We start from the raw sequence: 24,350 nt of genomic DNA on the forward strand, positions 1-24,350 counted from the left end.
TGGACAAATCTCAAAATGGTTATGCTGAGAGAAAGAAGCCAGACCAAAAAAAAAAAAAAAGAGTACCTACTATATAATGCCATTTATATAAAAATCTAGGAATTGCAAAGCAATCTATAGAGGCCAATGCTGATCAGAAGTTGCCTGAGGAGGAGGGAGAGGAGGACTATCAAGGGGCACAAGGAAACTCTTGGAGTGACGGAGACGTTATTCTCCTGATTACAGGGATGGTTTTACAAATGTATATACATGTCAATTGTACACTTTAAATACGTGCAGTTAATTTTACTTCAATCAGCTGTTTTTAAAAGACACATAAAAAAGAGAGAGAATGAATGACTTGTTGCTTATGAATGAATAATGTCACATTATCTCATGAGCACCAGCTCGGTGGCCCCCAGTTGATTGTGTCTTGTTCTCTCCACCCCGACATGGGGCCCTGTGCTGAGCACCACACAATGCATGGCTCAGCAGGAACAACAGATTCGCCAGACAACGCAACTCACCTTCCCAAAGAGGTGGGACACCACCATGTCCGGCAGGGCTTGGGTCCATCCGGAGATCTGGAAAGGAGTAAAGTGGGTGGATGAGAAACCAGGAGCTAACAGTAGTTAACAAGGTCAGCAAAACCCCACTTCCCTGGGTGCAGGGTGGCATTGCTGGACTACCCCCTACATGCAGGCCTCAAGGATATCCCCCTTGATAGAAACTCAGTTCCTGTCTCCAGCTCCCTCCTGGACCTGATCCCCCAAATGCAGGGCCTGGGACTATATCCAGTTCCTTATTTTCAGAGGCCCATACACAAGATGCACAGCAAATAAGTGCTGAATAAAGACCCAGCTACTGCTAGCTTACCCTGCTCCAAACATTCACCAAGTCCTCAGCAAAGAGGGCCGTCCATTCACCTCTTCTAAAAACACACCAAGCTCCCCAGTCTACACCCCAGGATATGCTTGGCTCCCAACTATCCCTCCTCTCTCATCTCCAAGCCAGTTTCCCCTTTCTAAGTATACTGATATTACCAAAGACACTGACAATCTTCTTTTCCTACCTCTTCCCCGTGACTAGGTTTGCAGCAGGAGCCTTATAAATCCTAGTATAGAGCAGAACTCCATAAATGTGTGCTGACCTAAGCATTAGGCAAAAATGAGTAGGAGAGAAGCTCTAGACCTAAGGGTCTTTGGCTGGCCCTTGCCTGCCACAGCCTAGCTGTGTGGCACTGGGCAGTCTGCATACCTCTGGGTCTCAGACTTCTAATCTGGAACTGGGAGTGCCAGGAACTTCAAGGCCACAAGGTCAAGGTAAGGACTGCAAAAAGTAACTGCACATATCACAGTATCTAATACCAATGCCTGGTAATCGAAAGGCTGGAGTTGAAAAAGAAGGGAATAGTACAGCTATTAAAGCTGTACTGAAGGGAATAGTACAGTTATTAAAGCTGTACTGAAGGGAATAGTACAGCTATTAAAGACAATCCTCAGGCTTCACATTAGCCAGTGGTCAACATCCCCAGACCTTCGAGTCTCACTCAGAACAGCTATCATGAAGCCCAGCGGGTTGACTGGAATGTCACTTCCTTTGCTGGAAAATCAAATAAAAAACAGGGAGTGTGTTCCACTCCAGAACGTCATACAGGCAGGAGGCAAGGGCTCCTGCATTCTGGAGGAATGTTCAAAGAACAAATGCAAAATCACAGTGGCTGGGACAGGGCAGGGGATGGGGCAAGAGGCAGGGCCCCTTCAAACCATCGGTCCCTGGCAGCCACCCAAAATTGGGCAAAAATGCACTTGCAGAATGAGAAGCTGGGATCACCTCAGCTTGAAAGACTCTGTCCTATTTCAACTGGAATGACCTCCCCCTCTCCTTGGCCAACACTGAGGCCTTTACAGGGAAAAAAACAAAAACAAAAACACCACAATTATAATTTTTAAAAGATAAACAAGGAACCTTAGGACACCAGCCAGGACAGAGCTTCCCAAGACAGCACAGGTCCCTTCTCCTCCAGGCAGCCTACCCTGCTGGCCAGGCCTGCCTGTCTCCCACCCTGGACAGGAGCCCCAGGGGCACGGGTGGTCAGGTCCACGAACCACAAAGTCAAAGCAAGCTGCATCCAGTCCCCGTTCTACTGCCTAGCTTTATGTGACCCTGGACAATCCCCTCAGCCACACCGAGTCCTCACCTCTGAAACGGTGATAAAAATTCTCACCTCCTAGAGTTACTATGAAGATTAACTGAGATCATGCACACACAGCAACGTAGAATGAAACTAGCACATGGTAAACTCTCAATCTACGTTAGCTAATTATTATCGTAAAATTCTGTGGCACAGTCCGTACTAAATACATATTTATTTTTCTTTAATAATATGTGAATGAATTCCTAAGATTCATTCCTAGAGGCTTTTGTCTTGTTCATCTCAAGAAGTCTTGTTCTTCAAGATGCTCAGCATCTTGACCAAAGCCTGGCACAAGTTATGTCCCCAGCTAATACTCATTAATCCAAGCAATGCTTCTCCAAGCTGGCTCAGGGACCTGTGTCCCAGTGCTTTCCCTGGCTTAGACAGCTTGGTGGTATTTAAGTCTTCTGAATGGCAAACGGCTGAGGTCATGTGTACTGTTCTAAGTAAAGCAGAGGGAACTTGAGTGGGCAGTAGAGGGTAGTGGAGGAGTGGGTAAAGAGAGAGCTCGTAGCTCCAGGGATCCCCCAGGCAGAGGCTGTGTGCACCTGTCCCTCTTCCTGCAGGGATCCCGCCGGCCTGACAGGCCCCCACCTCACCTTGGAGGCGGCCCAGTCCATCCAGCCTTCCGCACAAGGGTTCACGTTGATAAGGACGAGGCCCTCCACCATCTCAGGGTTGTTTAGCTGCAATTCAAGACACAAAGTGAGACAGACATCCCAGCAATCTGAAACACTAGGAACTTTCCAAGGCAAACCAAAGCTTGAGAGAAGTACCCAGAAAAAGGCAGTGTGGGCAGCAGAGCAGGCTGCTGCTCCCCGGCCCCACCCCATGCAAAACTGAGGTTCCAGCACAGCAGACACGGGATTGGGTCCTAGAGAGAGTGGGAAGGAGAAAGAGGAAGTGCAGGAGAAGTAGGAAGCCCGCTGCCTTGCAGACCTGCCTTGGGCAAGTCACTTCAACCCACGGAGGCTCAGCTTCTCCAGCTGTCAAATGGGTGTAACACACCATCAACCTCATCAATCAAACAGGGCGCACAAATGCTCTCTAGTTGTGGCAGTAACAACTGTATTACTTACTTCCAGGATAAACACATGCATACACACACACACACACACACACACACACACACACAGAGTTATGCATCGCTGAATAACAGGGATACTTTCTGAGAAAATTCATCATTAGGAGATTTTGTCATTGTGTGAAGATCTCAGAGTATACTTACGCACACCTAGACAGTATAGTCTACAACTCACCATGGCTGTATAGTACAGCCCTTTGCTCCTAGGTTTGCTGTACAAACCTGTACAGCATATGACGCTACCCAATACTGCAGGGAATTGCAACACAATGCTAAGTATTGATGTATCTAAGCAAATCTAAACATAAAAATGGTACAGTAAAAATGAACCATTATAATCTTATGGAACCACTGTCAAATGTGCAGTCTGTCATTGACCAAAATGTCATTATGTGATGCAGATACATACAGATATAGATATGTACACCTGGGGTACAGTTGAGACCATTTTTAATTTGCTGAGAGCCTATATGGCCAGACCATTTTGTATTCATGTCAGCATTCCTTTCTTTTTTTTGTAAGATGGATGTTGTAGAATCATGTCAGTATTCCCAACCTCCAGCAAAGCCCAGCAAATAATAGGTAGTCAAAATACCAATGGATGAACAAAATGAGTATTGTTGCATTCTTACACAATTGCTCGGTGAGGATACAAAGGAACAGTGGCTCTTGACCTGAGCCCAGAGAAATAACAATGACAACTGTCATGAAAACTTCCTGTGTCTGATTCTAGTTTAGAATCAGTTATGACCCAGGAGTGCCCTGACTAAAAAAACCTGTACGGCTGTTACAAAGCAGTGTCATAGCAGAGTACTCAGTGAGTGAGGAGCGTCCTCACTAGATGGCTAAGCGGACAAAGCCCATGACAAAAGAATGTGTCCAGTATCATCCTTGAGTGGAGGAAGAGAAAAGGCTGTGAGTATACATATACATATATATGAGTACCCATGCACCACACACACACACACACGCACACAAAACTGTGGAGCATACGGGTCATTTCTTTTTCCCTTTTGGGTTTTTGATGCTTTTCCAATGTCTTCCTTCATCTTAAAATGTTATTTAAAATGCGATTTTCAAAAAATGCCAAAGCACTCACAGCAAATCGAGTTAGGATGTAGGCGCCTGCTCCTGTTCCCATGCCAATAATGCTTTTCAGCCTGGAAGCAAAAATACAAATGCATGTCACACAAGGACAGAGTGACGGGAGCCTCCAAGGACCCACTTAGAACTTCCTGAGGGTGACCGCCTGGCTAGGCAATGCGGGAGCATGCTGCCGTAACTGCCTGCACAGCTCTGAGGTCACCATGCTTTAGGACTGGACAGAGACCTCGACCTTGGAGAGCCGCGCCCCTTCTCCTCACTTCCCTCCTGGCCGCCACCCAGGCTCTGAGAGACCGTCTGACATTTACGGGAAGGCCCGTTACGGCATCATTTCTTCCCACTCTTAAGCTTTATTTTGGATTCTAAAACTTGGAATGAAAACAAATTGAGCAAGAACCATGAAGTTGTCATTCTTTGAAGAGCTCAAGACAGAGAGGAACACTGGAAAAATGAGGGTGTGGAGAGAAAAGCTAAGGACTCAGGCAACTCCATTCCAGAACATTCCATGGGAAAGAGAAGGGAATGGAAGAACAGGAGGCAAGAGCAAATGGGTGGGGCAGCTGCCATCATGCAACATAACATTCACGCAAGAGGAAAACTGAAGTTACAGGAGACAGACTAGAGCTCAGAGACTGTGTGAAGAACAGTGTTCACAGAGTGACGAGCTAATTTCTTGCCTCATGTTTAAATTGCAACCTTAATTTTAGTGGTCAGTCCAGATCAAAGCCAAGGGACAGGAAGATGCTAGAAACCAGGCTTCTCTGCAGACAGAGGAGGAGCTGATCCTTCGCTCTTACCCAAACTGTTGAAGGACTCCAGGAAGCATTTCAGCCAGCTGATCCATGGAGGGGTACATGTACCTGGGGATGACACAGAGAAGCCATTAGTGAGCGCCCGGACAGAAACGGGTAATCCAAACAGGGACACGCTTGAAGGGTGGGGACCATGCAGCAGCCTGCCCCATGCACCCAGACCCCCCCAGTCTAGTCCCTTCCCACCCTCCTTCCAAGACCCCTGCAGCACACTCTATCAATTGCTTCCTACGCTCCAGGTCCCATGGACACATTCTGGGAATTAGCTCATTCAATTTTCACAATAACTCTAGGAGGCTGCTAGGATTTCCCCTCATAGCAAGATTATAAACATCACTGAGGCTGAGAGATGAGACACTTGGCCTCACAAGAGCAGTAGATGGTTAGCCAGAAACATGTCCTCACTGTGTTTGTCTGGTTTTGGGTCTAGGGTGTTGCAGAAACTGACTAGAAGGCATTTCACAATTCCAACGTCAGGGAGAAGGAATTAAAACAGGCATGAATGAGTTCCATCCGCAAAGGAGTGATTGATCCTCACACATGCCGGGCTCTTGGTGAGGCAATGGCAGGGGTCTGTGAGCAAAGCAGATGCAAACCAGGACAGGAGCCAGCCCTCAAGTCAACAGAAACCGGGGGGTGTGACTCATAACAAAGCCTATCGAAACAGAGACCTGCCGTGATCAGATGATCAGGGAGGACTTCTTGGAAGAAGTGACGCTGAAGGGGTCATGGGAACCTGATGAGTAAAGCGTGTGGGCAGGGAAGCAGTGTATGCAGACGCCCTGGGAAGAGCCAGAAAGAGCCCGTATGGTGTGGCTCCACATCAACAGAGCCATTGAGCTGAGAAGCCGCAGGGCAGAAGTGGGGCAAAGACATGAAGCTCCTCTGAAATGGCCATGGCTCAATTTGGAGCCAGCAGCTCCTAAGGCATGACACTGGAGAAGCCACTTAATTGCAGGGCCCTCTGTTTCTTCCCTGTTCCCCAGGGCTGGTGTGAGGCGAGGAAGCAGCAGAATTCTACTTCCAAGGTCCCTCCTGTGTAGGTGGTGGACACCGGGGCCAGGAGGAGCCCAGCCAGGGATCCCCTACCCTGCTCTGCTGTCTCGGCTTCAGAATATAGGGGGCTCACCCTTAAAGGGCCTGGGAGATGCTCTCTCACCCCTCCCAAGCCCCACACTCTCCTCTGCCCTACTCCAGGAGGAAGAAACAAGTCAGGTCCCACTCTGACAGTGGGTCCCACCAGATGCACACGAAAACCACATAGTAAACTAGGGGGAAAATGCGCTGTAATACCCAGACCAACTGAATAAAAATTCCTGGGGGTGGGGCTCAGGCCTCAGAATATTTGTAAAACTTCACCAGGGGGAACTAAGAGTCTCTGCTTTCCCCCAAGTCTTTCACACAACTGGTCCAACCAAAGATTTACGGACACACCTCTGGCTTTATCCGCTGGTTAACAATTAACCACGTCCCACTGTTTTAATACACTTTTAATTTTTGGTCCTGGCCCCATATGGTTGGCTGTCCCTTCCCTTCCTCTCTGATAAAGGTTAATTATTAAGGATAATTCTGAACACTAATAAAAAAGGATATCTATTTATAAATGCCAAGAAGGCCCCTTCTGGAAGACTTTAAGCCCAAGAACCTGCTCCTGCCCTAGTTTAAGCACAGGTCAGGTGCAGGGACAAGAGGGGTTATCTCTGAGGTCTGCCACCCCCACAAGATGCTGATTGGGGGATCCAACAAGCTTGACCATAATTGCACAAGGGGAAATTGAAAGGCCATGCCCATACAGATCACGAGCTGACAAGGGCCAGGCAGTGTAAATACTCTCAACTAAGGCAGCCTGATGTTCCAAAGAGGATACACGTCTCAGTAGATAGGATCAAAGCCAACTCCCCAGTCATCAGCTGTGCAACCTTTTTTTCTTTTTTGGAGACAGAGTCTTGCTCTGTCACCCAGGCTGGAGTGCAGTGGTGCGATCTTGGCTCACTGTAACCTCTGCCTCCCAGGTTCAAGGGATTCTCTGGCCTCAGCCTCCCGAGTAGCAGGGATTACAGCCACCCGCCACCATGCCCAGCTAATTTTTGTATTTTTAGTGGAGACAGGGTTTCATCACGTTGGCCGGAGACAGGGTTTCACCATGTTGGCCAGGCTGGTCTCAAACTCCCAACCTCAGGTGGTCCGCCCACCTTGGCCTCCCAAAGTGCTGAGATTACAGGCATGAACCACCGTGCCCGGCCTCAGCTGTGCAACCTTCAGCAAGGTAGTTAATGCCTCCATGCCTCAATATGTTCATCTGGAAAATGGAACTAACAACAGCAGCCACACAGAGCTAGCTGTAAGGATTAAGCCCAATGTTACATACAAATGATGAAGCCTAGCCCACAGGAAGGGCTCCATCAATGTTACTTCTCTCCCTCTCTGTTTCTCCCCTCTAGGTTTTTCTTCACACTATTTGGTGGTGTCAAGTCCTCCTCCACTTCAGTCCTGTCCAGGCTGAGCACATCTATCGTAACGCCAGCCTTGCAGGAAGGCTGGGGGAATGGGGAGATAGCATCTGATAAGTATGTTGCTTCAGTTTGGGAAGATGAAAAAGTCCTGGAGATGGATGGTGGTGACGGCTGCACAACGATGTCTGCATGTCCTTAATGCCACTGAACTATATATTTAAAAATAGTGAAAGTGCTAACTTTTATGTTATGTATCTTTTCCCACAATTTAAAAAGTGCTTAAGATGATACGTTTTATATTTTACCACAGTTAAAAAGTATTTAAAAGAGCAAAGCAGCTGAACCCCTCCCCGACACCCAGTTTCCACCCTGTAGAGCTCATAGGGTAAGAGGCCTCTCACCCTGCGGGGAAGGAGGCTGCGCCGTCCTGCTGGCCAGGGGCGTCCACATGGCAGACGGCAAAGTGCTGGGTGATCTCCTGCATGTCCTCGTAGTTGAAGAGGGGGTTGTAGCAGGTTTTGTCTGAAGAACAGCAGTGAGGGAGAGAAGAGAAAAAAGTAAGATGAGAAAAAAATTAGGTGTCTCGGTGGCAAAGCACATTCATTTTGTTTCATTCCTATTCAGAAGTAGGAAGTGAACTTAGAAGAACACAGATGTTGGCGTTTTTTGTTTTTTGGTTTTGTCCCCATGCCCACTTTCCGCTGGTGACAAAAAGCAAGAGTAAACTTCATGGGGCAAGGGAGTGGTAGCTGGCAGGTGAGTCTTGCAGTTGGTGCTGGAAGGGGCTCCCAGGCTGGCTCCTGTAGCTCCTCCAGTCAGTCAGGGTCAGGATGGCCCTGGCATGAGATGGGTTTGCCTCCCCGATCCTCTCTTTCCATCTGGGTCCACTATACCCTCCCATCTGGGGTACTGGTCCAGGACACACATAATTTTCAAACGAGGAGGAGCATGGGAGGTGAGGCGTGCCTCCTCCTTTCATGTGGCCTGGATGAGTCTCCTCACTGCTGAAGCCTAAGGAAGTCGGGCTGCTCACCCTACCTCCTGTCCCTTTTCCTCCTGGGCACTCAGCTAGACGGTATTTCCCAAGCTCCCTTGCAATGAGAGGCAGCCATGTGATCTGTTTCTGGCCGATAGCCTGTGACCGTCACCATTTCCTCACCATACCTGCCACCCAGATTCTCTAAGATCCTCTAAGTTTCTCTCTTCTCTCATCTACCTGCCAGAAGCACAGTTTCCAGCAGAAGGCTCTGCAGCCCCAGGGGATGGCAAACCCACAAGCTAGAAGGAGCCTGGGTCCTTGAATTGCCAAATAGAACATGTCCCACTAAACACCCACTAAACTGTTACATGAGCGAGAAATAAAACATATACTGTGTTAAGCCACAGAGGGCTTGGCATCTTTTGTTACAGTGGTAAGCCTATTATAAACCAACAATGAGCCTCTCCGAATGGGGAGAGACGCTGCCATATGCAATTCCAGTTCCTTGTCAGAGTCAATAAAATAAGATAGTGTAAATCAAAATACCTAGCATGGACCTGGTACAAAATGGATATAAGGGAAACAGACAGGGGAAGAAGTGAGATAAAAGAAGGTGAGAATGAAGTGAAAAAGTGTTTTCAGTGGATTTCAGTGACATCATCCCCAGCCTCAAGGTATTAACAAGGTATTAATAAGCTTTATAGAAACAAATGAAAATCAGGCAGTCCATCGTCAAAAATCAAGCAAGCTTGCAATACTCAAGTTCATAAAAATTACGGGACCAGTGAAACCTGTGTCTTCTGATTCCTCACAGAAGAATTCACCTCTATTCCATGACATTTCAACATTCAGTAGATTCCATTCCATTCTCATCTATGAGAAATGGGGAACCCACCTAAGAAAACCCTCCTGGTAATCTTGGAATTCAGTCTAAACATTCATAGCAGAGTTACTCACACAGCCAAAAAGTGAAAATGCCCCAAATGCCCATCAACTGAAGAATAGTTGGCCGGGCCCAGTGGCTCATGCCTGTAATCCCAGCACTTTGGGAGGTGGAGGTGGGTGGATCACCTGAGGTCAGGAGTTCGAGGTCAGCCTGGTCAACATAGTGAAACCCTGTCTCTACTAAAAATACAAAAATTAGCCAGGCGTGGTGGTGGGTGCCTGTAATCCCAGGTACTTGGGAGGCTGAGGCAAAAGAATTGCTTGAACCCAGTAGGTGGAGATTGCAGTGAGCCACGATTGCACCACTGCACTCCAGCCTGGGCAAAAGAGCGAGACTCTACCTCAAAAAAAAAAAAAAAAAAGAAAGAAAGAAAGAAAGAAAGAAAGAAAGAAAAAGAAAAAAGAATAAAGTGTGGTAAATCCATACAATGGAATATTATTATTCAATAAAGGAATAAAGGAAATACAAATATTAATGCATGGCCTGGATAAACCTTGAAAGCACTAAGAAAGGAGCCAGTTACAAAAAAAAAATCACATATTATTTGATTCAATGTATACAAAATTCCAGAATAGGCAAATTCACAGAAAAGGAAAGTCAATGAAGGGTCAGTCATCTGAGGGTGGGGTGACAGATAAAAGGTACAGGATTTTTTGGAAGGATGAAAATGTTCCAAAATTGTGCTGATCGTTGCACAATTCTGTGAAAAGACTGAAAACCATATGCGTGCATTAATATAGAAGTCACTGCCACAGATAGCAAACAGCTTCCTGTGTTCCCAGCGCCTCCGGGCACACAGACAACTCTGTGCCCACATGCAGCGCATTTCTGGCTTTTCCAGGCTGTGGCAAGACTTGTTCCCAGAACAGCCCCAGGAAGTCCCAGGCAAAAAGAAACCACCAGCTCCCGGCCATCAGCCCTTCTCGGCTGCCTTTTTCCGCCACTCTCTTGGGAACCGGCTGACAGGGAATCAGAGCTCCTCAGAACTTACGGTTCATGCCGATGTCATGGTAGGTGAGGATGACAGGCCGGTTTCCCTTGGGAGTCCCACACAGCGTGACGTGAACAGAGCCATGTAAAGTCTCGATGTCCTGCTCCTGAGGAGACACAGCAGACAGTGGGCTGGTCATGTGGGGTTCATGGCATCCGCGTGGCTGACGACAGCCAGCCTGTTTCCAACTGTGTTTTGAGGAAGCTCACTTCTCATCTGGCCATAAGAGCCCCGGCTTTGGGCAGCAGCTCTCTCTGGCCAGAAGCCACTCCAAGGACCAGGGCTAGGAGGGGACTCCCAGGAGGCAGGGGACAGAGGCCTGGCTCAGACTGCGCTGTTAAATGCACCAAATGCCGGGGAAAGGGCTCGCCCGCCGCCATCTCTGCCCCGGACTGTTTGCTCCGTCTGGAAAACAGGCCATCAAGCCTGCGCTTCCTTGCTTCCTTGCCCTCAGGCCCCACTGGCCCCACAGGTTACTGTACCTGTGACTAACATCTGCTGGCTTGGGGCTACCCAGAATTCACTCTCCACTTCCAAGAACAGCCCTCAGTTTCCTTCAGGAACCCACCCAACCCTCACCCTCAGTCCTAAGCGTTCTGTTGACAGTGACCCCCCTCCCCACGTTTCACAAGTCAAGGCCAATTCATGCACTCCACCTCCCAGTTGCAAGGACTGGATCAGGAAAGAACACATGGGTTGGCTCAGGCCAACTAAAGCCAGTTGCACTTATTTCTAGTAATTGGGGAACTGGATTGGACTTGATGGAGCAAGGTTGGGAGGGCTGGATCAGTAGCAGCCACATTGTCACCATGAGGCAAGGGCCTGCCTGAAAGTATGGCCAGCCCAGGGATGGAAAAGAGTGAAAGACGGTTTGGGGATGGCATCCACCACCTGGGATTTTTAGTTACATGGGCCACCAACTTCCAATCCCATGTAAGCCATGTTGAGTTGACCAAAAGATTCTGAATGATACCATGCCCATCCTCCCTCCTGCCCTTCCTTCTTGTTGGGCCAGATGGTTCTTTGGGTCAAGGCCAACTCTCCAGCTCGGCCAGCGACCCCCAGTCAGCTTACTCCCAGTCATCCCTGCACCTCTCCACACCAAACCTTCCTAACAGCTGAAGACCTGCTCACCTTTCTTCCTCTGGAAAACAAAAAAAAAAGGCACCCTGCCTTGGTTCCAAGCACCCCAGCTCACTCATGGACCAATCTGTCACCTGCCATGTTCATCTAAACTCCTGCAGAGGGTGGTCGTGACTCTTTCTCAATTGTCACTTCCACTCACCCTTCACCCCATGCCTACCCTGGGCTTCCGCCCTCCTCAAGGTCAACCAGAAGTTCCCGAGGACCCCAGTCACTCATCTCCCTTGAGCAATTTCCACATCTGAGAGCAGTGACCTCCCCTTTGAAGTGCCCCACTCTGGGCTCTGCTCCCACAGGGCAGTTGGGGAGCAGGAGGCAAGGCCATCAGGCTGCTGAGACCTGCCAGGTGTCAAGGCAGTGCTGAACCATGTCCCTCCATGTCCTCACCCTCACAGGAGCCCTGCCAGAGCCATGTGACCCAGCTGGCTGAGGAAGTGAAGTCAGTATCCCAGAGTCACACGGGCAGGCAGCACAGAGGCAGGTCCCCCAGACAATCAGCCTCCACGGGGCCCCAGGCTTCTCAGCACTTGACCCGCCCGCGAGCGGCGCACACTCAGGCCTCACGAGGCCACCTCAGCTCAGCACGCTGCATTGATTTTCCAAAGATTAAATGAGGCAGTGAAGTGGAACACAGAACACTCTAAATGCTGTTGAACCTGCTTCCAGAAGCTGGCAGAAATGTGACCCATGCAGATCACTGCCATGTGGCAGCAGAGAGGAGGGTCAGCGTTCACAAACTCACGCTTGAGAAGAGGGGATGGGACAGATCACCACTTAGGCGCCCTGTGGGGGCAAGTCACCTCCTCCCCAGCTTGAATCTTTAGAACAGGAACAGCCTGGCCCTTCCTACCTCCTAGAGGTGCTGAAGGCCCAGAGAATGTAGGCTGCTCCATCTGTGAGTGACCCCCCGTGAAGTGGTACGAGGCAGCCACCCCCACGCCATCCACACCCGCTGGTGATCGGATTCCACCTCTGCTACTTCTTACCCCTGATACTTAAGGCAGTTCAATTTCATCCGAGAAACATTCATTAGGCACCTATTGTATGCCAGGTCCCCTTTGTCCCCGCAGGGACGAGTGGGTGACAACTCACAAGCTAGTGGGGGCAGTGGAAATGGCCCCGGGGGGCTGCAGTTCCTCTGGGTCCTCTGAGAAAAGAGGAGAAAGAGGATTTAACCCACTGGGGGTTGCTGGGAATGGGACCAGGAAAGCCTCCTGAATCCCTTAAGACCAACGATTCTCAACCTGAGGAACAGGTTCAAAAATAAAGAAAAATGGCATCCAATTCCCAGGTTCCCCCGCAGCGTATGAAAGCTCCGTACTGAGTTTCCAACAAGAACTCACCACCTCCCCCTCCCCAGTGGAGGAGTGCAGGGGTTCCCGACACTCAATTGGAGAACCCCGAAGCCAGCCAGCCCCAGGCCACCATCGTGCTTCTGCAGAAAGGAGACAAGCACCCCAGCTCACTCATGGACCAATCTCTCACCTGCCATGTTCATCTAAACTCCTGCAGAGGGTGGTCGTGACTCTTTCTCAATTGCCACTTCACTCGCCTGCCCTGGATTTCCACCCTCCTCAAGGTTACCTAAAAGTTCCCTGTTCCTGAATGACACAGGGACGCAGCAGTGGTTACCAGGTGAGGGTGGTGACACATAAAGAGGCACTGTACAGAGCCGGGCCTAGCCCCCTGGGAGCACCTGGGCCCACCCAGCACGGAGTCATCCTGGCACCTGCATTAGCCCCCAACACCGTTAAGTCCCCTGGCACACAGAGCTCAGCCCCATCTCCCTTCTCCCCTCTCTGCCCCTCAGGGCCCAACACTTCTTTCCTGCCCATAACAGGCACTGGAAAAATCCATAGATGAGGGAGCAGTGGCCCAGCTTCCAGCGGGGGCCGGAGATCATCTGCTGGGCCCAGCCCAGCCCTGAAGCCACTGTGGGAACAAAGGTCCATTTGTGTGTGGGGGCACATTCTTCATTGTCTCCCCAGCTGACCCACATGGCTCCCTCTAAAAGACAGGCCAGGGCAGGCGGTGTCCCCACCGCCACGGACATCGGAGTTCAAATCCAAGTCCTACCACTCCCCAACCTCTGAGCCTCCAGGTCCTCACCCCTGAGCTGGGAGAGCCGCCTGCACCCCAGACTCCATAGCAGGAGAGGAGTCACCTGCACGGAGCCCAGAGCACAGCACCAGGCAGGATGGGGACTCCCGGTGCAGGCAGCAGAGGGTGCTAATGTGGCAGCAGGTATGGGACACGCCACCCCAGCTGGCATCAAGAATGTCCCTGGCAGCCCCCGGAGTTGCGAGTGGGTAGCAGATTTTTGACTCATCTCTTTGAAGGTCTTAAAATTATACAGCCATGGAACCAGAACTAAATTGGAGGATCTATTCCTCAGTCCAAGAAGGAAAGGCTGCCGGGGTCTCACTCACTTTCTGTCCGCAGGCCTCTGCACAGCTGCCTGCTCTCAGTGGGCACCCGGTATCTGCTGGATAAGAGATCTGATCCCGACAGATGATGGTGAGCATTACACCCTAGAAAGGAACTTTCTCTCCTAAGGGCATCGATCCATGTTGGGATCTTCCCCACTCTGCTCTTGGACTGGCCATGAGATGCTCAGCTCCCTCCTGATAAGACCCCCAGGGTTGGTGAGAGCCTCACAGAGCACTAACACTTCACCCCAGCTCATGAGTGTCAGGACCCTGGCTGCTGCCTCATCACTGCCCCAAACCTCAGCCTGAGCAGGACTCAAAAAAGAGGCTTTCGACATTGCTAGCCTTGGTGGGAAGGACAAAGACCCCGTCTGAGAACATGGAAGTGAAGTGGTGAAGGTCACACAGGGGCAGGGCTGCTTCCCAGGCATAGGTGAGCAGAGGTGAGGGAGAACATTTGCTAAGCACCTACGAAGAGTAAGGCAGGGTATCAGACCTCCATGCCCCCGGGAGGCCCATCAATCCCATTTTATAGGTAAAGAAGTTGAAGGGACTCTCCCAAGGTCATAGGCTTGTGGTGGTAGAACCAGGATTCGAACTCTCTCCGCTGGGCCCTTGCTCCTTTGTGCCAGGATCTGCTGGCCCCCATCGGTCCTCCACTCAGTTCCTGGCCCCCCAGCACACACAGGAGGAGGAGGAAAAAAGCAAGTGTTGTCATCTTCCCTGTACCCAAGTCCCATCCCCTAAGTCACACACACACACACACACACATACACACAAACACACCCACCAACAAACACACGTGCACGCACGCGGTTCTAAGCCAGTCAGGAAGACTGTCTGAGATTGAATGGGAGAATTACAACACTCACAAACACAGGCCTTTGTCCTATTCAGTCCCAAAGGAATGTTCTGTCCTTCTGTCCCTGCGGGGATCAATCACTCAGTGTTCTGGAGAGAGGAACCCGTCCCGTGTCTTCTATGTTTTCCCAAAGAGAAAGCACAAGGAATCCAGAACATCAGAACTGCAAGGTGCACTGTTCGTCCTCTTGCCTGAGAGCAAATTGCCTGTCTCGAAGCTCATGAGGGACCCCCCAACTTCTGGCTGGGACAAGGCTGGCAACACAAACACAACTCCTCCACCATCCAGAGCCCCACACCCAGCTCTTCCACAGTTCAGGACCAGGCCACAGAAGACCCTGCTCACAGGGCCTGATCCAGACAAGAGGATGAAAAGACAAAAACCTGGCTGCACACACTTTCCTCTCACCTGCTCTGGAAGAGTCTAGAAAGCTGCTCTTTCAAGTCTAGAGGTGATGGCAGGGATGGGGGCAGTAATAAACAGCCACTGCATCTTACCCCATGCCCGCTTTGAGTTTCTCACACGTGTTTTCTCATTAAATACACGGAACAACCATTGCAGAGATGAGAAAGCTGAGGCTGAGAGAGATTAAGGACTTCATCCAAGGCCACACAGCTGGAATAATGGGGCAGGATCTGAACCAAGCTTGGATTCGAATGTCTGCATCCAAAGCCTGTTCTCTTTAACATCCTGTTTCACATTCTGTGCCGGGCAGAAGAGGGGAAGGAAACCTTTCTCTGCAACGTGCACTGTGACTCCCTAAAGGGGATGCAGCAAGTCAGATTTCCCACACTTATTTGACTGCAAAACACTTGTACCTCCCCAGCGTCTCCAAGGACTGGCCATCCATGCAGCACAGGCTGTTCCACTACCAAACAGAATCGAGAAATAATATCTGCTGCTCCCGTCCTCCTAAAACAGGCACCTGCCCCCAAACTGCATGCATGTGTGTCTTTGTGAGGAAGTGTGCCAACACTGGAAACACCTCAGCACAGACATCAGACGTCACCTCCTCCTTCCTGCTACCCACCATACACACACCATGCAAACCCTGTTCTCTTCTTTGCAGCACGACCACAATTACAAATATATGTGTAACAGCTGCCTCCCCAGCCAGGCCGCCAATTCCCAGAGGGAAAGGCTGGCTCTCCAATTGACAGAGTCTGGCCCGGAGGGTACACTTAGAGATTTACAGTCTACACTGCCTGTATGCTGGCAAGTAGCAAACACGGCACGTACCACTATGGTCTACACCGCCTGGAAGCTGTCAAGTGGGGAAACAGGACCTAACACTAAGCATGCCCTAAAGATTTCATCTCTTTGGCTGTCAACCCTGGCTTGGGAGTTTTAAAACTATGGCAGACTCTGTTGGTTGGCATCCCAAACATCTGTTGTTCCCTTCTTTTTGAGGATAGAATTCCAACTGATGTACTAAGCAGCAAAGTGCCTGATAAAGTGGTCCCCTTCCTTACTCACCTCCCTTGTAACCAAAGATGGTCAGGAGGTTCAGTTCTGGCCAATGAGATGCCAGCAGAAATTCCTGCAGCTTCAAGGAGAGCTTTTTAAAAAGGGTCAAACTTGACCTTTTGATTCTTGTCCTTTCACCCTCCGGCCTGCATCCTACTTGGAACGTGGATGAGATGCTTGGGGGTTCGGTGGCTATCCTACCAATCTGAGGACCAAAGCCGCATGCTCAGGTGACAGTAGGAAGCTGTAAGGACTAACTCCAGCTGGGCTGGGTGACCTTCATAGCTGGGGTGTTAGCTTTCTAGGTTGGTGAGAATAGCAAACATTTCCTTGGCACAGCACTGTTTTTTGAGCAATACTTATCCTAATGATATAACCACCACATGCCCTTGGCCAAGTTATCAGCCTTCTCTGACAATCCCTGCCATCAGTTGTAAGCTGAGGTCAATGACAAGGCCTCCTGCTCCATTAAGATGCTCCCAAGACTAAAACCATGGTACAGACCTGAACGTGTTTTGCAAGCTGCAGCATTTCCCTCCATGTCAGTTGTTATGGACAACCGCTCCAGAGATGATTAGTGTGAAGCTCCCAGGGCCAGCCCCACTGGCTTAAGTCAACTCTCTGGATGATCCGGAGGGGCTCTGGAGGCCAGCTGTGACTGTCTCCCCGCTGCCCCCGGTAATCCCCTCCTTCCCAGCAGGCCCTGGGCAGATGCCAACCGTTCTGGGCTCTAAGAGGATCACCGCATACCCAGGCTCTAAGTCAGGCACCTATACTTAGGTGCCACTGAGGGTGGGCTTGGCGACCCTCCCTCAGTCTAGCAAGTGGGGTCCAAGCATGGCCAGAGCAGTTACGGTGCCCTCTGGAACAGCTGTCCAGGAAGCTGACTGTGGCTCATCAGCATAAAGTCAAGGCCCATGTCAGCAAGAAAGACAAATCATGGGAACAGAGGCTCAAGAGAGAATGTCAGGGGCCTGCCCCCTCCCCACCATCTTTTCATAAAATGATACACTCCTCCCCCTATATTTTCCTGGTTCATCGCCTATGCCCATGGAGGAGGAGGTGGAGACACAGCAGTGCCATTCATCTTAATGATCCATTCCATTAAGTAACAAACATAGGCTAGGTGTGATGGCTCACACCTGTAACTTTGAGTTTGAGACCAGCATCTGCAACATAATGAGACTTCCTTTCTACAAAAAATAAAATTAGCCAGGCATGGTGGCTCACGCCTATAGTCCCAGCTACTAGGGAGGCTAAAGTAGGAGTATCACTTGAGCCCAGGAGGTCACAGTTGCAGCGAGCCGAGATCACACTACTACACTCCAGTGTGGGCAACAAAGGGAGACCCTGTCTAAAAAAAAAAAAAAAAAAAAAAAGAGTAAAGAACACATAAAGTACCAGAGATAACCAGGGGAGGTGTGTGTAGCCAGGAGGAACACGATAAAAAGACAGCCACCCACTTACTGAGCAAGTCCGATAAAGCCAGCTTTGTCTCCTGTGCTATATCATGACAGCCACTGAACAGCCTTTGGGGCTGAAGTATAGGTGCCCAATGAGATAACAGAATTAAGATTCAAGATAGATAGGTCCTTGGGCTTCCAAAGCCATGATTCCCCTGCAAGCCTCACACAATGGAAGACCTTCAAGAGGTCAAGCTGGGCCTGTCACTTCTCGCTTCATTCCCCAGTCTTCTTTTATGTTAACATCAGGTCAAGAGAATTAAACAAAGTTACACAGAGTCAGGGAACAGGCTGCAGTGGGCAGAGGGTGTCAGCCTGGGAATATAGCATGCAACTGGAACCCACACTGAAGACCTCAGTTCTCCAAGGAAACAAGAATTAGGAAGAACATCTTTGTTTGGATTAGGGTGAAGAGATGGAGCAGACCCCATCATCCATGGAGCAGGGGAGGGCGACAAAGACCTGTGAGCTGAGCCCGCTGCTGTGTGCATTCAGTGTTTGCAATGCGCTCAGGGACAGCGATGCTCCCCACTGTTTCACAGATTAGGAAACTAAGCCCCAGGGAGGTCAAGCGAGTGGTCAAGGACATGCAAGTAGCAAATGACAGGGCTGGGTATGCACTCGCTGCCACTCACTGCACCCTTTCTGGGACACCAGGAGATGAGTGAGGTCAGCCTGGCAGAGCAGGCTCTGGACACACCTCGGAGGCCTGGGTATGAGCCCCACCTCTCCTGTTCCATTGGAGGGTGCTCCTAGGAAACCCACAGCAGAATTGCAGAAGTATGCCGTGTTTATTTTCCAAAGCCTCATTTTGCGCTGATCCAGATGAGCGTTCCTGCCATCTGTCACTCTAAGGGTTTGCTCTAAGTCCCAATGGCTTTGTTAGGAAGTAGGGCTGGGGGGTGGCGAGAATGGGAAATGGCGAGTTGAGGATTTCCAGGCTTCTATCTGAGTTCTGCCCACCTTCAGTCATGGGGCATGAAAACAAGAAGCAACTGTGTGGAAAGAGAGAAATTAGCAAAAGGTCACCATTTCCATTTTCCCTGTGAGCTGGTCCGCTTCCAAGAAAAGGAGGGAAAACAGCCCCCCACCGAATGGGATTGTACATCCCTAAGACCAGCTCAGCTCTGCTGAACAAGAGGCCTTGCAGCAGAACGGGAGCCAGACCTCCAGAGCCCTGCCCGGCCCTGGTGCTGCCCCAGCCCCCTCCACCGCTCCACACGGAGGCCCTGTGGGTAACATCAGCTCATTTCCCAGGGAGCCCTGGTGAGCACACAAACACAGATTCCCATGGAAACCAAATCAAATCTAACCATCTGAATAACTGAAGATCCAGGTGGAGGGAATTAGAGGCAGCAAATCCAACAGAAAAAGCAATTTGAAGCCACAGAAAGGCACCCGGCCCACGAGGTACAATTTATCGGTGATGAAGTCAACTCTGCCGTCCCTTCCCCAAAACTCGTTAAATGAACTTTGGCTCCAGACGTGCGGATTGAATCAGCTTTCACCATCTATCTCACCATGGCGTGACACTGGGCAAATCCCTTCAGATTTTCTGGGCCTCATATCTTCAACATAAAACAAGGATGGCAAGGATAGATGGCAAGGATACCTCCCTCAACAAGGTTTCATGAGGATCACATGAGCGGATGCAGGAAAATAGCCCAGCACGGTTTCTGACGTACAGCAGAGCTCAAGAGAGGCCAGCCATTACGACTTCCATGACTATAACATTTTTCGGAAGCAGATGGATCTAAGTCTAGGACTATCTCTACAGTACCCTTTGGCAAGTTCCCTAACATCTTCAAATGGGTCTCTCATCTGCAAAAGAGGCCAACACCCCTCACCTTGGCAGGGAAGCCCTGAGACAATGAGTATGCAAATATTCATTCTTCCTCCTCTTCCCTCCCCCAGGTGGCCTTCCACAAAGCTCCCCAACTGGAGCAGAAGTCTTGGACTCTAGAATTCTAGCCAAAGAAAATAAGCTGGAACCCAAAATACTCCCACTCTCCCTACTCATCAAATTTGCAAACACAATTGCCTAAAACCTGATGCCGGAGGCATCTCAGCAGAGCCAGATCAGACCGTGTCCTTCCTGCAACCCTGACACCTAGGCCAGCAGCCCGCCCACCCCGTGCTCTGAGGGTTCCGGAATCTTTTCAGGAACCAGAGCCAGGTGGGGGCCTGACAGCGCTGGCAGAACCTCATATGCAAATCACCAATCACTTTGCCCGAACATCACCCAGGACAAAACAAAGAGACCACCTAAAGGCGATGCCAGTGATGGAGAGATAAGGCCTGATGCCATCTGCTCTGGCAGGCGAGCTGTCTCCAGAGACAGGCCACCCAGCAGCTCAATGCAGACTCCGCCAGCAGCTCCTCAGTGCCGAGCTCTGGGCTCAGTGTGTGTGTTTTGATTCATTTAAAAAACAAAACAAAACAAAAAGCCTAAATTATTGACTACATTGGGAAAGGAAGTAGGAGTCTGCCTGAGTTAGTCAAAGTGCTGAAGCGGTAATTATTTTTCAAGGAATGACATCAGCTGCTTTCAGATACACAAAATAAAGCGACTCAGACTCCTTAGACTGGACCAGGAGGGAAGCTATGCCCAGGGGAAGAACTGCCCAGGAGGGAGCCCTATTTTAACAAGCAGGTAAGAAACCAACTAAATGAATAGATAAAATTCATTTGCCATTAAGGCACAGCAACTCTTGAGTCCTACAACAACTCATAGTCAGTAGGCTAAACATAAGCCCAATGAAGTGTTGCTTAGATTATCTGCTTGGCTAGATTTTTTGACAAGTAGACGTGTCAAAGGTGAACCACAATCTAGTCCATAAGGGCTTGATCAGCCTTTCCAGGAACAGGGCTATACTCAAGCATCACGGTTGAGAGAACTGTCTGCGTCAGACAGCCCTGGGCTCAATGTGGCTCACTTCACAGCTGCCGCCCCTGGGGAAGCCTCAGTTTCCTTATCTGTAAAGGAAGGATGATGGTACAGGTCCCCAAAGATTCAGCAAGAGGGCGTGGGAGGCCCTCAGTGCTGGCCTGGCTCATCAGAGGACACTGAAGTGCATGGCAGACAGGTGCTGTCCTGTCGCTTTGCTGCAACTCCCACGTGAATCTGAGGTCAGATTATGCTGACCAGTCCCCGGGCTGATACGCCCTGTAGGCCCCCTTGACCAAAGCTCTGTCCTTCTCAGTTCCTGGCCCTGGAACCCATCAGGCCCCAGAGAACTTCCGTCGTCACACTGCACTGCATCTTCTGAAGGAAATTCTACAGCAACCCTACACCCAAGATTTTGGAGACTGCTGAAAATCTGGGGGACGCTTTCATCAATCTCATGAGTCCCTAACACCTTCCAATCTAAGAAGCCAAATCTAAATGAATACAGTTTTGTACAAAGATTTTCTTTTGGTAACAACCTTGAAAAGTGTCATTCAACACTCAGATTTCAGCTCAAATATTGTGACTTACTGGGAACACTGAGCCTGTTAACAGCTTACAGGAATAACACATTTTTGCCCTTGGAAATTTCAGAATTCAGATCAGAAAGGCCTTTGCTTGTGCTGTTACCTCTGCTTGGAATGATCTATCCCCAGTCTCTTTGTCACGTGACTGGCTCTATTTATCTTTTAGGTTTCAGTGCAATGTCACCACTTAAAAAAAAGCCTCAACCTAAGACAGCACCCCAGCCATGCCCTATCCCATCACCTGGCTCCATATCACCCTTCACTGTTATCTTCAAAGCACCTACAGAAGCTGGAATGCTCACATTTGCTTGTTTGTATGTTTGTTTGCCTCTTTCTTCTAAGGAATCAGGATTGGTTTCAAATATGTGCCCTGGAAGCACATGGCTTGAGGTCCCCTTTCCAGCTCTGCGATCTCAGGCAAGTTCCCTTACCTCTCTGTGCTTCAGGTCCTCTCTCTCCGTAGGATGGGGACAGGATCACCGTAAGCACACGTGGGGCACATTTGGCATGCTGCCAGACACATTCTGTGCTCGGCAGTGCTGAGCTATTATTCCAGTATTTAGGTTCCTGAAAACACAGGTCACTGCCTGTCATGCTCATCACTGCATCCCCAGCACCTAAACTAATGCCAGGCACAAAGTGGGCATTTGTTAAAGAAATAAAGGAAGGCACAATAGGGAAAATGCTCCGACCTCATAGGACAGCTTGGGGAATTAACTCAGAGGGCTCAGCCCAGGCTGGTGCGCAATGCTGGGAGATCTTATCCTGACCTCTGCTCTATCCTTCCAAAGGCTTCTCTGTGTGGTCCCCACTTTAATGATGTCCTAAGGGGCAGCTCCTTAGCCGACGCCAGCCTGAGCCACATAGGTTGACCTTCCCTGGGAGTAGGGGCAGGAGCTCCTATTCTCTGTTCTATCAGTTGCCTGTGTCCTGAGATGGGAGAATGTAAAAGTGTTTTGCAGACTTTCCAGAGAAACAAAAATGTGAGGAATTATCTTCACAGGGAGCAGATAAACTATGCTTTCTAGGTTTCTCAGAATTGGTAACCAAGATTTTAAAATCCAAAATAACCATATGATCCAGTGATAGGGTTTGGCTGTGTCCCCACCCAAATCTCATCTTGAATTGTAGCTCCCATAATCCCCACATGTCGTGGGAGGGAACCAGTGGGAGGTAATTGAATCATGGGGTCAGGTTTTGCCTGTGCAGTTCTCGTGATAGTGAATGAGTCTCAAGAGATCTCATGGTTTTATAAAGAGCAAGAGATCTCATGGTTTTATAAACGGCAGCTCCCCTGCACACACACACTCTTGCCTGCCGCCACGTAAGGCGTGCCTTGGTTCCTCCTTCACCTTCTGCCATGAATGTGAGGCCTCCCCAGCCATGTGAAACTGTGAGTCCATTAAACCTCTTTTTCTTTATAAATTACCCAGTTTCTGATATGTCCTTATAGCAGCTTGAGAACGGACTGATACCTCTAGCAATTCCACTTCTGGGTATATGTCCCCCAAAACTGAAAGCAGGATCTCAAAGAGATACCTGTACACACATGTTCACAGCAGCAGTATTCACAACAGCCCAAAGTGCCCAAAGTGTCCACCAACGGACAAATGGATAAGCAAAATGTGGGGCATACATACAACAGAATATGATTCAGCCTTAAAAAGGAAGGAAATGCTGACACCTGCTACAACACGGATGAACCCTGAGGACACGACGCTAACTTATACCAGCCAGACACTGGCAAAGAACAAATCAGTGCAAATTCATACAGTTTTATAATAATAATATAGTGTATGATTGCACTTGTATGAGGTACTTAGAGTAATCAAAATCTAGAGTAATCAAAATCACAGAGACAGAAAATAGAAGGATGACTGCCTAAAGCTAGAATGAGGAGTTGTTTAATGGGACAGAGTTTCAGTTCTGCAGGTTTTAAAGTTCTAGGGGTACAGTGGCTCAAGCCTGTAATTCCAGCACTTTGGGAGCCTGAGGCAGGCAGATCACTTAAAGTCAGGAGTTCGAGACCAGACTGGCCAACATGGAAAAACCCATCTCTACTAAAAATACAAAAATTAGCCCGGTGTGGTGGCGGGCACCTGTAATCCCAGCCACTCAGGAGGCTGGGGCATGAGAATTGCTTGAACCCAGGAGGTAAAGAAAGGTTGCAGTGAGCCAAGATCACACCACTACACTCCAGCCTGGAAGACAGAGCAAGACTCTGTCTAAACAGAAATAAAAATAAATAAATAAATACAGTTCTGAAAATGGACGATAGTGATGGTTGCACAGCAATATGAATGTACTTAATATGACGGAACTGTACATTTAAAAGTAGTTAAGTTGGTAAACTGGATGTTACGTGTACGTTTCCACAACAGCAAAAATAATTCGGGAAAACACTCCATGATAGTTAGTGGATAGGGTGTGTGATGTTTGGCCCGGCACTGATGCGGGAAGCACCACATCATTGGCCCTTGTCAGTGTCCTCTCTCCACCACCACTTAACAAGCCTGGAGCACTGTCTCCATTTCACAGGTGGGGAAACAGAGGTGAAGCATCTCGTGCTAACGGTCAATCACCAGGAAAGGGCACCCATGGGGCTTGCGCTTCACTCTTCCTGGCTCTGGAATGGGGCCTTCACCTGAGGAGGATGTACAATCACATCCCCACTGCAGGAAGATACAACCTCAGTGCCAGCAAGCCGCTCCCCTGGGGAACACAAGGAGCTGACATTTCAGCCACAGGGAAGGTTGGCAAGGGCAGCTTCGATCAGGCTGAGGGAGGCTGGGGTGGCCCGGCCCATCCCTGAATGAGCAGATGACCCCTGGGGCTAACTTCCAGCTGTTCTCAGCTCAGAGAACCAGTCAAATAACCAAGGCCATGGTGCTGGTGCCACAGCCACTGCATCTATTGCAGCTCTGACTGCCCTGGGTGCATTTTTTTCCCATTCTCAGGAGGGTGAAA

At 49.6% G+C, this 24,350-nt stretch overlaps 1 protein-coding gene across 3 annotated transcripts in view; it reads right to left on the reverse strand.

Moving 5' to 3' along the window:
* NDRG1 (N-myc downstream regulated 1) overlaps window positions 1–24,350 on the reverse strand; it is a 60,385-nt gene that overhangs the window by 16,989 nt on the left and 19,046 nt on the right. For all 3 annotated transcript variants that reach the window (XM_003830081.5, XM_024929953.4, XM_003830082.6), the window contains 6 exons: window positions 10,546–10,651; window positions 8,031–8,151; window positions 5,162–5,224; window positions 4,360–4,420; window positions 2,776–2,862; window positions 507–563 (listed from right to left, as the gene is read on the reverse strand). In XM_003830081.5, the coding sequence (XP_003830129.1) occupies window positions 507–563; window positions 2,776–2,862; window positions 4,360–4,420; window positions 5,162–5,224; window positions 8,031–8,151; window positions 10,546–10,651 (495 nt within the window). The remainder of the gene's footprint in view (window positions 1–506; window positions 564–2,775; window positions 2,863–4,359; window positions 4,421–5,161; window positions 5,225–8,030; window positions 8,152–10,545; window positions 10,652–24,350) is intronic.

This window comes from Pan paniscus, chromosome 7 (genome assembly GCF_029289425.2).
Source record: "Pan paniscus chromosome 7, NHGRI_mPanPan1-v2.0_pri, whole genome shotgun sequence".
NCBI lineage: Eukaryota > Metazoa > Chordata > Mammalia > Primates > Hominidae > Pan > Pan paniscus.